This window comes from Apium graveolens, unplaced genomic scaffold, assembly GCF_009905375.1.
Source record: "Apium graveolens cultivar Ventura unplaced genomic scaffold, ASM990537v1 ctg5493, whole genome shotgun sequence".
Lineage (NCBI taxonomy): Eukaryota > Viridiplantae > Streptophyta > Magnoliopsida > Apiales > Apiaceae > Apium > Apium graveolens.
The window spans coordinates 20,020-38,577 of record NW_027418992.1 but is presented as its reverse complement, the minus strand read 5'-3'; the positions used below and the strand labels follow the sequence as shown (position 1 = coordinate 38,577).

Here is an 18,558-nt window from a genome sequence, read left to right as displayed (position 1 = left end):
TCTGAATATCAATAAAAGAACCCCTACATAGTGTGGCATGAAAAGTTTTCTTATTCAGCATAATCAGCAAAATCACTATTCATAAGGGTTACAAAAAGTTCAATTTTTTTTGGGGTTATTACAGTCTCCCCTCCTTAAAAGGATTCCGTCCCGGAATCAGATAGAAAATGAATAGGGATACTCTCTTAGCATTGCACTTTCTAACTCTCAAGTAAATTTTCCCATATTGTGGTTCTACCATCAAACTCTGACTAGTTTGATAACCCTTCTCCTAAGCACTTGTTTCTTTTCGATCTATAACCCTTCTTGGTTGCTCCATATAGGTTACGTCTGGTTACATGTCTATGCGCTCATATGCCCCTATATGTCATGCATCCGGATTACACTTCCTTAACATTGATATGTGGAACACGTTATGAAATTGCTACAGGTTCGGGGGTAGGGCTAGCTCATATGCTAACTTCCCAATATGTCTTAATATATACAAGGGTCCAACAATTCGTGGACTTAGCTTTCCTTTCTTTCCGAACCTCATCCATCCTTTCCAAGGGAATACCTATAACAACACTAGGTCCCCTACTTCCTATTCTTTGTCCTTTCGTGTCAAATCAACATACTTCTTATGTCCATCTTGGGCTACTACCAGTCGTCCTCTGATTAGATCTATTATATCCTTGGTCCTTTGGACTACGGCGGGTCCGAGCATCTTGCGCTCTACAACTTCATCCTAACATAAGGGAGATCGACATTGTGTTCCCTCAAGGATCTCATAAGGTGATATCTCGATAATGACATATGATCTATTATAGTAAGAAAACTCAATCCGCGTTAAGTGATCATTCTAAATTCTTTCAAGTCTATTTCACAGACTCTCATCATAGCTTCTAACATTATAGCTTTTGCTTCTTAATACCCACTTTTTTTCCGTTCATAATCGTTACTATCTTCCGTACATAATACTATTCTAGATATACCTTTACCCACTAGAGTTTTATAACCTTTTAATAATTGCGTCAACCTTAGTATCACGAATGCGTTTCCATTCCGAATACCACCATACTTGGTACCACTTCATCTCTAGCTGCCTCCATCTTCGAAAGCTTGGTCCTTCGTATAGAAGTAAAGAATTTATTGAGAGATCACTATGATCGTGAACACTTGTCCTATTGCATAGTTAGTACAGAAGGTGGCCAGCCTTTAGTACTTGACAAGCAATTAAACAACATGTGGTATCCTACTAGGCTTCTATCACACAGATAGATAGTCATTCGGCAATAACGCCCCTTCTGGAAGGGTTGTTCTTCTCAGCTTACATGAAATGAAAAGGAGAGAAAAGAACTAAATGAAGAGAATTGTATATATATAAAATATACTGCCACAAAATATCTGGCTTGAAATCTACCTCTGAACTATAGAGGTTTGTCATAGGAGAACAAAACATATGCGTATATATATCAGCATCAAGTATTATAACATCGTATTTCACATGCCTAAATATTTGTTTTTTTTCTATTCTATCCATCATTCTATGGACCCATGCTCTTGCTCGAGCTTATAAACAATCACCTTTGAAACTCCCTCGACATCGAAAATCGAATCTGGGATTTCATTCTAGACATCATCGTTACTAGAATCCATTGCTACACCGTAACCTTCCTCGTATAATAATACGACTCTCTATTGATAAGAAGGAATAAGTATTCAATAGGTAGATAATCTACTTAATTAGTCTATCAATGATGACTTATACACCACCACGACCTGATTAGTGGTACTCAATCTCAACATCCATTCCAATACAACTCTTACGGTTGTAAGTAATCGGCTCATTACTCGTAGAATCATTCCTGCATTACTATGGTCCACCGTTGACCTACTGTAGTCGTTCATTTTCCATGAAGTCTTAATAGCTAACCATACGGAGTCCATACCTGCCATATCGGATTCTTCTGAGGAGGTAACATAATAACCATTCATGATTCATGAAGAACACTCTAGATCCTGATGTGCATGCATGACATGAAGCAGATAAAATTGCAGAAGAGTTTCAATCAAAGCAACGATATTAAGTTAACACCATTCTTAATCATATGCCTTCGATAGAAGACATAACTCAAAGGTTCATTTAGTCCTTTTGAAATATGGTCCTGGCTTATCTCAAGATATGACCTTATAAGATAGATAGCCCGCTCACGGCGATTACATAAATTAATCTTTACCAAACTACTATCACGGTTGAGTATCGCACAATCATCAGAAGGAATGTCAATCTTCCACACCATAATACAACCTTCACGGCTTTAACCCTCATTACTGTATTCCTCTGGCATGAGCGCCTATGATTGCTCTCTTACACTTAGAGTGTCGACCACCTCATTGGCCTTTCCTGATAGTAATAGTTCCTTATAATCAATGTCTTTTGAATGATCTCCAACTAAATTTTCTACCTCATTTCCAATCACTTCTTGTGCGAAAACTCTCTTCCTTACACTTTGGTGAGAAAAAAAAATATCACCATTTTTCCATAAGTTATTGCCTCGGTCTTTTAGAGGTTAACATTGTCACGATTGATTCTTGATCATACTTAGGACGTCTCTTATTTTGGGTCCTTCTTGATTTCACCAATCTCGACCCTTATTGGGTCAATCTATACTTTCTTATGGTTCAACATGTGCCCCACCTGGCATTATTATAATTACGTCACATTTCCTTTATCAAAATTTCTATTCTTGAGAACTTTGAATATTACCTTTTTCCTTGTAAAACCTCTAAGGTTATCCTTGAATCGTTCCTCCTGTATTCCCTAGATACAGGGCATATCAAAATACCATTTACTAATACTAGAAACATTGTCTATTTACTTCTGAAAAATTTATCTACTGATCTTTAAAGGTTGTTGTTACTTTAGTCCTTCATTCCATACTACCCAAACTCATAATATCCCTATTAAGGGTGAAATGCCAACCTTTATGCATTCCCCTAGGGTTCATCTCAAGTTATCGAAGTTATATCCTTAATTCCACCTTTAAAAAGGTACTTGCATCCTTCCATGGATAAATTAAGTCATATATCCTTGATAGATTATCTTATTCAATCATTCCCACCTTGATAGTTTATAGCAATTTCACGATAGCATCCTTATTCAAACTGAGGTCAACCCATATGGCCTTCAAAAGATAACAATGGTTACCCACTTTTCTTTCCTAATTTGGTAATGACAACAGGGATGTTCTGGAAGATATTGGTCATGTTCAACGTGAACTTCTTCTTAATAATTCCTCATTTACTTTTGTTTTTATCTCAACAGTCATCTCAATGTTGGGATATCTTTCATACCTGGCATCTCCCTTTCTGGGTATCAAGCCACCGGTCTTACACTTCACATTCTTGAAGGTCACTTCCTTCATCCCATTTTCCTAAATTCTTGTTATCCTGTCTCCTTAGTCCATCCGTGTTTCCTTATTAATCCATCGATCTATCTCAAAGTTTCATCGAATACTCTCAACTTCAAGGGAATTAACTATAAGTATCGCTTACGCCTTCAAACCTTGAATTTATCTCATGATCAGTCACCATCGCGCTGATGATGACACACTTCTCTATATTTATTGCAAGGGTTTCTTAGGGTTTCCCATACCTAACTCCCTTATCACTTCTCAACTCTATTTCCTTTATATCCCTTTATACTCCTTCCATTTTCAGTCTTTTATTTTCATTTCTATTACAACCATTACATGAACAAACACAATATAAGCATTGATTTCAAACATCCCATCATTCTGGATTCGTGTCCTCAGAACGAATCTTGACAACTTTTACAACTTAGGTTCATAATCAATCATACTCGTCCGCCTTTGTTCTGGCTCTAAAGCTTTTACACTACCTCCATAACCTTGGGAAGTACTTTCCCGAAAACAATTGTCTGAACTTTAATCAATTTATCATAACCTCTGGCTCCGTGCCTTTCTTGGCCTTTCACCAACGGGTGGCCTCTCTCTTAGGAGGGTAAGTGACAAAAACAGTCTTTTATGATTCGTCAATCATTTAGAATCTTAAATGATTCCTATATTTCCTTTAGCCAGGCTCTTGCCTCGACTGGGTCAACCTGTTCCTTGGAACTCTAAGAGCTTAGCGACTTAAAGGCCATGAAAGAATTTCCTACTGCATTGTTTCTTCAAGGTGGTGGTTGGGAATAAAAGTATAAGTTTTGTTTAGGCAGGTCCATGAATTGCCCCATAGGAGTGCCGTCCTGGTTCTCCCTATCTTGCTCGACTTCTGTTTTCTCAGTATGAAATGTTTTCTCATCCTCCCCATAACTGGGGTCATCCTACATATTTTAAATCCTCATTTTCCACTTCATTATGTTATGGGTTCCTTCTACCTTGATGGCGTCCTCCCTGACTATCACATTCAGGGTTTGCCCTAAATCTTATTCCTCGAACTATGACTTTCATCTAAGATCCAGTCCTTAAGCTCTTGAACATTTGGAACCCAAATTCTGTAGGGATACCTCATTATTCCCTCATCATCTTTCTAGGTATTAATCTCTTCTCCGGTCATTGGTTCTCTGCCTCTATTCATCACTTTTTTTCTTGGCACAATATGATCTTCTCCAATAATTCGGGCTGTATTGCAATCTCAAACAGCTTTTCGGTACCGGCTCCGGTTACCTTCACTTCTATTTCCATTTTCTCAAAATCTCTTATCAACTCTCCCAAAGACATTTTCATCTTGAGTCTCTCTTTTATAATAAGGGCATTAGCCACCATTTTCGCTTTCCCTGGATGATAAAGAATCTCATAATCGTAATCCTTGATTAGCTCTAACCACCTCCTCTGGCGCATGTTGAGCTCCTTCTGCATGAAAATATACTAGAGAACTTATGGTTTATGTAAATCTCGCACTTTTCTCCATACAAGTAGTGCCTCCAATCTTTAGGGTAAAACTATTGCCACGAGCCCAAGCTCATGGGTGGGGATATCGAATTTTATATTCACTTAAATGTCTTGACGCGTACGCAATTACCTTGCTGTGCTGTATAAGAAGCACCCTAATTCCTTATGCGAAGCGTCACTACACATCACGAAATCTCCTTTTTCCATCCGGCAACGCCAACATAGGGGCCGTCACCAACCTTTTCTTTAGTTCTTAAAAGCTGTTCTCGCATTTCTCTGTCCTTTCGAACTTCTCAGTCTTACGAGTAAGCCGCGTTAAAGGGGCTACTATCTTTATAAACTTGAACGAACCTCCGGTAGTGATCGACCAATCCTACCTCTGGTAGTCGCCCTAACCATGGTCATCAATTCCTCTGTGGTCCTTTATTCATTCTTTTCAGGATCCTCCACGGAATCCTTCTTAGCAATAATCCCTTCTAGGACAACATCCTCAACCTCTACATCCTCAATATAAACATCAGCCGGTCCTGCGTTAGGACGCTCTATCGGATCCACATTATGATCTCCAATAACTAATAAAACATCATCGCGTTGTTGGTCCTCAACCTCAGGGTTCGGAGTCCCGCTACCATATACGATAACGAGCTACGCTTCTATCACGATATTTATAAGGGTTCCCATAAGGGTTTTAACTGTCAGTACTACGTTAGGTAGTCTGACCATGAACTTGGCAAGAGTTCTTATTATCTTGGTGAACTTATTATTTTAACGTCACATCATCTTTGAGGTTTATAATGCTTGGCTCTGATACCATATCTGTAACACCCCCAAATCCGGGATCAGGGATCCGGGTTGGCACGAGATCCATTTTCCTTAATAACACTTAATTTTAATAACAACCAACTACTACGTACTGTGACCCCACAATATACACACACACCACAAGTTATAGTCTCAGAGATGAGTACCAAAAATAACACAAGTCGTTTTATTCCACAATTATAAGCCATTACACCTCAAAAGGTTTCTGGATAATTACATATTCCTTGCCATTGTTACAATTCATAATTATACACAAGTCTGGCACAACAAAAGTTGAAAGCCTAGCCTATTGGTAGCTCCTACCTCAGCTACAAAGGCATCAACGCCTACAGGAAACTGCGGAACGTTTCCTAACCACTCACGAATTAGGAGCTTGGTCCTGTTCATCTTGTCTATCTGTTGTTGTGTGATGAAAGAAGAAAGCAAGGGTGAGCAACAAACCCACCGAAATAATATGTATAATAATTTACAATATATGAGCATTCTCATAGTACTCATGAAAGTCTTGGTCAAGAAGAAATGAACCAAGTTGATATCTTAACGCGACTAAGTCGCAAAATATTCAGTATATATATACCTATATACTTTTCAAAATCCTTGAAATCCTCTGACATGTATAATCTACACAAAGTTCCAGTTTATAATTGTATAAAAATATCGTTGCAAGGTGATCTCATATATCTAACCCTGTCTCAACATTTTTCTGAAAATCTTTGTTATTCATAAGATAATCATTTACTAGATATAAGTTGAAAAGGTGAAGTTACGAGATACTCCAATATACTTATATCTTTTCCGAATACTACTTTAACTACCACCGTTCAAGGTATAATCCGTTTCAAAAGTTCATCACATAGATGAGACTACAAGATAAGATTTGAATAGATTCAATCTTTGAAATATAGCTTGAAAGAAATGAAGTTACGAGATACTTCATTAAGTCCCGATATATATACACCTATATATATATAAATTTCATACATTCCTTGAAAACCTCTGTTATGAAAATTATAAACAGAGTTGCAATATCCAATGAATTTGGAAAGGAGAAAACCTTGGCATAAACCTGATATCTTGTTGATCAGGCAAATATACCAATAAGTAACCTTTTCTACTAGTAGATGGACGAATTTCCCACTGGTCATCACCCTGGCCGCAATAGGACCTTATGCTGGACTGCCACTCAGCCACTTACGCATTTGATGGACTCCCACTGAGTCACTTACACTTTCATGGACGCCCACTAAGCCCATGTTGCTTATGCCGACTCAAATAGATAGACTTACTTCCCGAATGTTGGGTAAGTAATCAATTCATTTATCAAAACAACAACCTCGTTGCGAATATAAAATACACCACAGAGCCGGATCCTTTAGATTTTTGAGCGAGTATTCAAGTCCCCTTCAAAAAGGAAAATCTTAAATTTGAAAATGAGTTTTGGGATCCGCTCTAACCTTTAAAAATCATTTTGAAGACTCGAAACCATTTTTAAGACTGTTTGGAGTAATGCTGATTTAATGAAATAAATCAGTCCCGATATATTAGAAAATATGTAAATATTATTATTTAAATAATATTCCCATAAGGATAATCTTTATAAAAATAATTGAAGTAGAAGTTTTAAAACTCATACTTGAAATGAATAATAAATAACCAAAGATATACTTATACGAAAGTACGATCTTTATTTGAATAATCGAAAATAAGTTTGATTATCGAAACATTATTCTTTAATAAAATAAAGAATATTATTTAATAAAATAAGCAGAGTCATAATTCCTCGAATGAATATTCAAAATAATATTCATTAAATAAAATAAAGGGAGTCATAAGTCCTCGAATGAATATTCAAACTAATATTCATTAATTAAAATAAAGTTATCGAATAAACCTTATTCAATTAATAGTTTTGAAAACTATATCTATATATATATAAATATATTTATATATATAATATACTCGGGAACATCGACTCTCGGTTTAGAAAATGTTCACCTTTGGGTCCCCTACACTAAGGGTATACGCAACTACTGCTTATCTCTAGCATAGGTATTATGCAACTTATAAGCATTTGAATCAACAGTTAGATATCAATATTATGAAACAGGCATGCATATAAACCATATCAGCATGCTCCAATATATCGTAAGATTTGCTAATAATAATCATGCATCTATCACAAGATAATGCATATACATATATATACATCACCACAACAGTATAACAGGTAGAAAACTTGCCTGAGTATTCCTGGAATAGACTTAAGCTTAGACTGGGTCCGGTAACCTATGAACAATAACATAATCTGGAATTAGACCACAGTCGCTTAAGAAACTAGTTTTTTTAACCACTTAGACCCTAACTTTCGCTTTTGCGCTTAGCGATTTACATAAGTCGCTCGAGTACCCTCGGCTCCACCATTTTTAATAAATTAACCGTTACGAATTTTAAGGCGATTCTTTCGCGAGTACTCTACCAACTGCCTAATCAACTTTAAATAATTGTTTAATACTCCAATTAGTTATTTAAGGGCCTTAACCAAGGTTTCAAAGTAAGGCGAGGGGTAATGGTTCGTTCACGAAATGCCGTTACTTAAAACGATCGTTTCTCCTAAACCGTACATCGGATTCAAGCGAACCACATATCAAAATGAAGCTTACGACATAATCTAACTAAACATGGAAAAGTCACAGATTTAATAGTTAGCTCTCTGTCCCGAACGCTAAGAACAAGCAGTTGTATGAAATTGGGCATTACGACGGCTATGTTTACGCGATTACCAAGTTTTAAACCACTCCAAACAACCACCATTCAACTCACAACCAACAATACAACCAACCCTCATCCAACCTTACTAAATCAGTCCCCAAACCTCGAGATTTTCCAATTTATACAACCCCACACATGAACTACTAGCTATACTTAAGTTTCATTAACTATAAACAAGATTTCAACATCCAAATCACTACAAATCCAATCCAAACTCTAAACACACAAGCATCATGCTTCTCATTTACTATGACCATCAAAACCATCTTAGTACTCAAAGTAAAGTTAGGGTTTGGAGGTGTTATACCTTCCATGGAGTGATTAGAGTAGCTAGGAAGTCTTAGGGAGCCTCCTACAAGTTTGATCTTTCCAAAGAAATCAAGAACACAAAGTTAGGTTTTGAAGTTTCTAAAAGTCAGATTGAAAGAACTGTCAAAACGAGGGTCTTACCATGATTATTTGGATGATACTTGTGAACAAGAGTTGTAGGTCATCTCAATACCTTTCCAAAGAGCTATAGAACATACTATTTGAGTGAGTATTGAAGGAGATATGGTAGTTTGAAGTTGATGCTCTGGTTTTGGCCGAGAGCTTCTTGTGGAAAAACAAAGTCAACTTCTCAATTTTTGTGTTATAATTTCTTTTGGCTTGGTTGCTTCTCTTGTTTGCTAATTAAATTTACCATGGTAAAAATTACATGGCTCACAATCAACCAACTAATCTTTCTATTTGTCATGCTTATGTCACCATGCATATGTCATCTTTCTTATGTCATCTTCTTACACTTGTTTTCTTCTTATTGGTATGATGACATCATCACCCACTTACCTCTTTGATTAACCCCTAATTACTTGGCTAATGACCGCTTATCTGTTATACGGTTCGCTTAACTTTCGTTCTCGTTTATCGTTTGAGGGATCATACCCGGGATCTCATTACTTAGGTTCCCTTAAACCTTTCTCAATATTTTATATTCCTTTTATGATCCTCTCTTATAATCCTTGAATTGAAATCCTTTTAATCATGTTACCTTATACTCAATTCTTTCTGTATCTTGTGGGTTTTCGGGATAAATCAAAGTGTTCGAATTTGGATTCTGACGATCTTTACATACACTTATATACCATATAGAGTACTAATAAGATCTCAGAATATCAATAAAAGAACCCCTACATAGTGTGGCATGAAAAGTTTTCTTATTCAGCATAATCAGCAAAATCACTATTCATAAGGGTTACAAAAAGTTCAATTTTTTTTGGGTTATTACACATAAGGTGTGATTTAGGGCTATGGGACTAAAGATAAGAATTTGTTATTAAGATTTATTGATTGATTAAGAATTTTGATTATGAATTATAAAATATGTTGTGTGTTTCGATTTGATCATTTCCATAGAAAATATATTGTGTGATCTCTGTTATCGAATATTTGTGCAATCCTATGTGATAGATGTTAGAATTTGAGTAGATTGACTTTTGGATTTCCGTTTGCTGTGCTTTCGTAATAGTACCTTTGTAATAGAATTTTGGATTAATAATTATATTTTTTAATTTTGATTAGAATTAATAGTCCGGAAGTGCGGGCTGTTACAGTTGGTATCAAGAGCAGGCTGTCCTTCAGAGTGTATTAGGTATGTGACTAGTACATTCCCTAAGTATCGATATTGTGGACCATAGTTAAGTTTGATCTATAGGATATTAGAGGCGGTAGACGAACATGTCTGTGGTGAATTTGGGGACCAAATTATTTTTAAGGAGGGTAGTGTGTAATATCCCGTAATTTATAGAATTGGATTAATAATTGAATAATAGAATAAAAGTGTTAAAATTAGATAAAGACTAGGACTTAAATTTGAATTATACTAATGGGCCTAAAATTTGGATCATATTATAATATGGATAACTTGTAGGTTAAGATATTGGGTTTTGTATCATTATAAATACACCATATTCGTATTCCTTGTTTTTATTCAAAATATTCGTAGGGCTCTTATTGGCATAAAAATCAGCAATCTTGTTAAATTCGTAGAAAATTCATCGTAAGTCAAAATTCAGTGATTCAGGACTTTTCCGAAATATCGTTTCGTTCTCTACAACTTTCGTGTTTCGTATTTTCCAAGGAAAATTTGTTTAGAGGGTCAAAGGTGGTAAATAAGGATCTGATCAGAATTGGAATTGTGGAGAAAATCGAGATTTTAGATGTGCCATGTTTGATGGGTTGCTAACGATTGATTATGTGCTCTAGTACGAATTATCTGTTTGCGTGATTGAGGCAAGTAACTTTCCATTGCTCCATATTTCTTGTTTGCTTATATTTTTTGCAAGTAACTTTCCGTTGCTCTGTATTATTTGTTTGCCTACGTGTTCTGTAAGTAACTTTTCGTTGCTCCGTATTACTTATTTGCTTACATGTTCTGTAAGTAACTATCCATTGCTCCGTATATTTTGAAACATGGATTATCTATTTGATTATGTGGGTGAATCTTTATTGCTCCGTATATATTATGTAACGTGCTTTATTATGTGTGATTAGATGTTCTCCGATATTTACTTAGTTATTATAAGTGTGATACATATGTGTGATTAATAAGATAACAAATTTTTGGAAATCCCCAGTCTTTGTCATGTATAAGAATAAGATTCTGATCACTGGACAGTGTGATATTTAGAACTTGGAACTAGTTTATGCACATTACGGAAAACATCGATACCTTGTCAAGCTTTGGTTTCACTTGACGAGGGACGTAAACTATCCCCTCATCGAATAAGATTTAGAGCCCGGTCACTTGGGAATTGTGGCATAAAGTATTAGATGCAGGTCACTGGCAAAGTGTGGCATAAGGTGTGATTTAGGACTGTGGGAGTAAAGATAAGAATTTGTTATTAAAATTTATTGATTGATTAAGAATTTTGATTATGTGAATTATAGAATATGTTGTGTGTTTCGTTTTGATCCTTGCCATAGAAAATATATTTTGTGATCTTTGTTATCGAATATTTGTGCAATCCTATGTGATAGATGTTATGTGTTATGTGTCTAAATTGTGTTTTCGAAAAATTAAAAATATTATTTTGAGCCGTTGAACGGTAGTTGCTTGTTGGGCTTCCCCGCTCATTCTTTTAATATTTCAGGTTTCGCCTAAAATTTGAGTTGGATAGCATTTAAGTTCCAGGACTTAGAATTTGAGTAGATTGACTTTTGGATTTTCGTTAGCTGCGCTTTCGTAATAGTACCTTTGTAATAGAATTTTGGATTAATAATTGTATTTTTTTAGTTTTGATTAGAATTAATAGTCCAAAAGTTCGGGCTGATACACTGACTATTAAAAGTCATGACCTGTGTAGTCTGAGGAGTAGTGAGACTACTTTAAAGAATAGATATATTAAGTGTTACTTGTTATATTTTTTATGGTGCACAGGCCACAGAGTACCAAAGAAACAGATGTTGAACAACAGTCTGTTGACCCTCGAATAAACTCTGATGTACCAAGTGAAACTAATCTCCCTGCAAATCTAAGTACTGATACTTTCTTGCAGTCCATTCAATCTACTATTCCACCATATGTAGCAATCCTTGTTTTTGCTGAAAACAGTCCATTCACTCTAGTATTCCACCACCTGAAGTAATCCCTGTTGTTGCTGAAGATGTAGTAGCACAACAGTCCATTCATAAAGATTCATCCATTTCAGGGTCACCACAACACTCTACGGGAACTGAGGTAACTGAGGTTCTAGAAGTACATTTAGAAGCTCCAGTTCATTTATTTATAATTCTTGAATATAAGGAGTTAAGTGCTGATAGTTTTAAAGCTTCTGAAGCTGCTGGATCACATACTACACCGATTTCTAATTCTATCTTACATGCTGAAGCTGGTGATGAAGTTCAATAGATAGTGCAAAATCCAGTCGCAAAGGGAGAATCTAATGATGGTGAAGAAGCTAATATTTCTAATGTTCTTATAGATTTTGAGGATGAACTTTTCTTCCCTGAAGATATGCCTATTCATGTAAGGGAACAGAAACTGAAAGAATTAGATGCCAAGAAGAAGCATGATTATTTTGATGCTATCTGGAATGCTAAATGGAAAGATGATACATATCCTATTTCTTGAACAAATGCTATTGAACATCTGGAAATAGCTGAACAGAGAATTCAAAATCCTGATACGCTGACTCATCTCAAAACATCTACTTTAGTTGTCAGATCCTTACATACAGCTCAAGAAGCAACTACTTCTTAAATCAATCAGATCAAAGAATCATTGATTGCTTCAAAGCTGACTACTCATTAGGAAATTCAGAAACAAATTACACCAATTGTTGCCAGATAAACTACAATTGAAGCCAATCAAGCCATATTGGAAGCTAAACAAGTTCAAATGTCTAATCAACTTACAGAGGTACAAAATTTAATGGAGCTGATTCTTTCTATACTGCTTGGTGATGAGGCCAAAAAGGGGGAGAAAATTGTTCAATCTAAATGCAAGCAGCTGAAATTGACAAATACTGATGATGAAAATCCTGATGGAGGTAATAAGGGGGGACCAAAGGATAGTGAAAGGAGAAGAAGTGAAGAGCTAGTTGGAATTAGTGATTCATCAAAAGCAATCACTAGGTATTAATCTAGACAAGGTGGAGAAAATGAAAGAAGAGAAAGAAGAGTTAGAGAACTGACTGTGACTACAATAATGCAATAATCTTTACAAGTCACAACTGCTGATGAAGACCAAGGTATTCAAGAGATAGAAGATGGTACAGAAGCAAGTAAGTATCTTCAAACTCTGAAAGTAAAAGGAAGAAAGACAACTCTATTCTACAAGGATCCAAAAATTCAAGCATTTGACTCTAAGGTGAGTAGAAGAATCTTTGAAAGAGAAAATCCTGGAGTTGATCTAGAACAGCTAAGGCAAATAGAGGAAGACTTCAAGAATTCCATGAAGACATGAAATGCTAATATTGCTGTTATCTCCCAAGATCTTTATGAAGATGATCCTTCTAACAGACCAACCAAAGGGATAGTCATAAAGGAGGTAAGTCAAGCAGAGGGTGAAAGATCTCCAGATTTTAAGCTATCTTAACTGCTGACAGGTAGCATAAAGGGAAAGAGAAGATAGGAGAAAATTCAAATCTTTCAAAGCCTTAAACCAAAGTTGTTGTAAAGAAGAAATCAGTATCTAAAGAAACTAAATCACAAATACTGATAGATACAATCTATACAGTTGCTAAATCTTTTGATACTGATGAAATTGCTGAAGAAAAAGAAGTCAGTCAAGCTCACCAAAGAAGGAAGATTCATGGAGCTGACTGGGCTGATAAATTAAAATTAACCTCTGACATTGCTCAAGTTAATAAAGAAGAAGTTGTTACTCAACCAATCAAAACCTCTGATTCTACTCATGTTGTTGATTTCTCAAATCCAATTCAGGCTAATTTATCAAATCCTGATTCTGAAAACATAGTCTCTGATAAGCCATAACTTATTTTTGAAGAAAAGAAGAAGCTACTATGGGGAAGTAAGAAACCAACACCTAGAAGAAATTCTTCTGAAACATTAAAGAAGATTTACAGTGGAAGTTCTCATTCTAGAAGACCTGTAATCACAAGTGCTCTTGGAAGATTAAATACTGATCCATCTGTAGGAGATGCTTTGATTTTAAGATATCATGCTAATTTGGCATGAATCAGAGACAATGTAATGCCTGAAGACTTACAGAAGATCATATCAGTAAAAATTGTTACTGATCGTGTTGAAGAGAAAATGATTTATTTTCTGGAGTCCAGGAAAAACTCAAGGTTGACACAAGAACAGTTAAGAGACAAACCATGACAGGAATCAGAACTTATTGTTACAATTCTTATGGTAACTAATTCTGTAACTGCCAGATGGTCTGCATTCATAAAGAACCTGATATAGTTAAAGTAGAGAGGAATGACTCATAAATAAAACTACATTCCAAAGTACATTGATCAAACTGAATATATTGTTGATATGCCTATTGGAGGAGCCAAGATAGAAATGAGTCTAGGGACTAAATTTTTAACCTTTAATCCCGATGGAAAGAAAATTGGGTTTCTGGAGTTGAATGATCTATCTGTTGGAAATTCAAAGTTACATAATCTCAGGGCTGCCATCTATCAGAGTGATGAAATAACAGATGAACGGAAATAACATAAACAGTGGATGCAATGGTATTTGGATGTAATGGAAGAAAATATGCTGACGAAGTTTCTTGAAGATTTTCCAGACTGTGTTAGAATTCAGAATGAAGAGTAAAGTCTGATTTTCACTGAAGTAAGAAAGAATATGCTTACTTGATTTCTGCATTTAGATAGTTTTGACATCATCAACTGGAACTTGTACATATTTCCATAATGCACAAGTTGGGGGAGATTGTTAGATATAATTGATAATATCTAGACAGAAACCATAAGAAGTTCTTATCAGGACTTATATCAACATTTACTGAAGAGTGATGTCATCAGTACTTATATCAGTACTTGATGATCAGAAGATGATATCATCGGGATTTGTCACCTCAGTAGATATTCAAGAAGAAAAAGGAAAGCAGGAATTCAAGGCGGTGAAGGACTTTATCTCAGAAGCAATCATACATGGTTATGTAATAGGTTTTCTTATTGTACTAGAATAGGATTCCATATTGATTGTGTAGTTATGCTCTATATAAAGCACATATTAGGTTCATGCTATAAGTATTGCGATCATTTTTTTATATCATTCGCATAACCTAACAGCTCTCAAGGATATTTGTTCATCCTTTTGAGAGAGTACGTTTGAAATCAGTTTTTATTTTCTAATATAAAAAATGTTGACTCTGTTGAAGCTTTGTCGAATTGATTGCATGAACTGTATTCACCCCCCTCTATAGTTGATTACAGACCTAACACATCTGTATCAGTGTCCTTTATAAATAATAAAGTTTCATCTCTCCTGAATATGGACCGCGGTGATTGGGATGCAGATATCCTTAACGATCTCTTTACTGTAAGGGATCAGAAGTGTATCAAACGTATATCCAGGCATGATAATTCAAGTGAGGACAGACTGTTTTGATCTAAAGAAGCTTCAGGGTTGTATACTGTTAAGAGTGCGTACCGTCTACTACAATCCCAGAAAGGACTATGGAATGAGACTGATAATGCCCGTGTATGGAAGCAAATGTGGAGACTAGGAGCACCTCCCAAAGTTCTTAATGCCAGGATATCTTCCAACTACTACTGTGTTACAGCAGAAACATGTCCCAATTCTAGGGACTTTCTCAGTCTGTGATGGTGAGGATGAAATGATTTTTCATGCTCTTGTTCGGTGCCCTATTGCTGTGCAGAGTTGACAACTTTCTCACCCAGATATATTGACATATTTGGGGGACAATTTTAATTCATGGATAGGGAAAGTGTTGGGAAAGGTTAGTGCCAACAAAGGAGCAGAAATTGCTATAATTTGTTGGGCATATGGAAAGCGCGCGCGGAAAGATAGAGTATGGAGGAACATTAGAGCTCGAGTGAATACTGTGGTATCATCAGCTATGCAGTACCTTTTACAGTGGAAGAATGCCCAAAGTAAATCTTTTTTTCCTGTTACCCAATCTTATAAAGAAGGGGATGGTGCTACTCTTTGGGTCAAGCCTCAGGGAGAAACAATAAAGGTATCGGTTGATGCAACATGCTTTACTGAATTCTCGGCGTTTGGAATAGGTGTTGTAGCTCGAAAATCAGATGGTGAACTAATTCAGGCTTTCTCAAAAGCATTCCAAGGCAATGCAGCTCCGGAACTGTCACAGGTGATAGCTATCAGAGAAGCGTTTAGTTGGTTGAAGGATAAGGCGTTGAGTAAAGTGGAGATAGAATCAGTTTGCCTGGTGGTTGTTCAAGCGATTAGAAGTCGGGTAGCTATGATATCTTTGTTTGGAAAGGTGGTTGCGATTTGTCATAGGAAGCTTAAGAGATTCAAAACAACATCGTTGTCTTTTGTTAAACGATCTTCTAATGAGAATGCTCACTATATTGCGAGGGAATCTTATTTTTTTCCAGATCGGGTTCTTGATAGGAGAAATGTTCCTATTTAGTTTATGAATATTTTGCAGCAGATTTAGTTAATCAAAAAAATAACTTTCCACGTCAAAAAAAATCAGTTGATATATATATATATAATTGATGTTAATGTTTGTATAACAGTTCGATGGACAATAAACATCAAACAAGAACATAAAATTCAGAACTATTGTTATCTCATTAATCTACACACAAGCTTTTGATTTTAGCTTCTGAATTTATAATTTTTTTCATGCATCACACAAACTTAACGCATTTCATATTACATTCAGATGTCTAGACAATTTTTCTACAATTAAAAAGCAACAAACTAAGGAGGATTTTCATACCAAAAAGAGTGATTAACAATTGCTGGTTATTTCATTACCACTGTATAATTTCATTACCTGTTGTAAAATAGGGGTGATCACGGTCTGGTTTTGTTCATTTATATGTTAAACCGGAATTAAACCGCATATTTCGGTTTTAAAAAAATTCAAATCAACCCAAATCTCGTAACCCGATAAAGCCAAACCCCTTAGTTCAGTTTTATTCGGCTCGGTTTAGCAGATTTTGGCTGTTTACGATAATTTTTATTAGTGAACTCAGGAAATAAAGTAACATTTATTCTTTCAAATATGGAGGCCGTATAAAATGCTTTTTATACCCTGTGAAGTTTGGCCAATTGTTAAAGCTTATTATAAATTAAATCAGAGCTATTTTCTAAGAGTTAAGAGCAAGTCCAACAGCTCCTTTAAACAGCTCATTTAAACATGCTTTTAACTCCAAATATAAGAAATATGATAAAAATTTACACTCAAACAATATCTTAGTGGTTCCTTATATCGCTAAGACACCTCTCTCATACCTTATCTTTCTCACAAGTCATCCCTTATTTCATTTTTATCACTAAAAAATTGATTTTCTCTCTTCTTTTTAGTTCTTTTCTCTCTCTTTCTTTAATACCTCATTCAAATTTATTATTATAATAATAAGGAATGAAGATAAGGATCATTATTGGAGTTCAAATTCAAAATCATGTCTTAAATCACTAAAAGTTAATAATTTATAATATTTATAAGGAACTTATAAAGATATTGTTGGATTTGCTCTAAGATAGTGTTTTGATATTTGAATTAAGTCAAATACCAATCCTAGTTTAGAGGAACTAGTTCATTAGGTGTCATGATAAGTTATTTTCAAATTTATTCGAGGATAACTTCCTGATTTCGCCCTACTTCAGTTCTCAAGTTAAGTTAATGTGATGTAATTAGTTTTAGTCCTCTCAATTCTCTATCCTATACATCAGTTTTCCTGCCATGTAAAACTAATACAGCTCAACCCTAAAGTTCATAAACTATATTAAACTTGGTTGAACTAACTCGCTACTGGCTCACCCAAAAAATGATCACAACTTGGTTGAACGCTTAAATGAAGCGTTACAAATGCACCAAACATTATCACTATTTACCATAGACCTGGTGTGACTTGAGTATATAAGATTGACAAAAACATCCAATAAAAATTTAATACTTAATAAACATAAATCTAATATGGGCATAGTTTAAAGTTACAATGCCAAATTTCATAGAAAATCTGACAAATATACTTGGAAATGAAGAGACTTCAAAATTATACTCAGCCTACAAAGAATAATGAACTTGCAGAAGGCGAAGTTATATATCATAGTTAGCGGACCTCAGTATATCGTTAATACCAATCAATGCATCTGCACATACATAAAAAAAAATCCTAGTAAATATTCAAGCATTTTTCATACAGTGCAAAACACATCTACCCTAACGCTACAAGAAAAACGGCAAAATATGACCGAAATTTTCCAATCATAATTAATCAAATTTGACCGCCGGCGGTCGTATTTAGTTAAATATGACCGAAATATGTCGGTCTTTTTTAGGCTGGTCAAATTTAGTGAAATCGGTCAAAATTAATTAAATTTGACCAGCCAAATGTGACCGCTCAAATATGACCCACTAAATTTGACCGCCTAAAATCGACTTCAA

General features: G+C 35.3%; 1 protein-coding gene across 1 annotated transcript; it reads left to right on the top strand.

Moving 5' to 3' along the window:
- Positions 1 to 15,440: 15,440 nt before the first annotated feature.
- Positions 15,441 to 16,569, top strand: LOC141702685 (uncharacterized). Its single transcript, XM_074506314.1, has 3 exons — positions 15,441 to 15,488; positions 15,618 to 15,765; positions 15,851 to 16,569. Exons 1-3 carry the CDS (start codon positions 15,441 to 15,443, stop codon positions 16,567 to 16,569), a joined length of 915 nt encoding a protein of 304 aa, XP_074362415.1.
- The last annotated feature ends 1,989 nt before the right edge of the window (positions 16,570 to 18,558 follow it).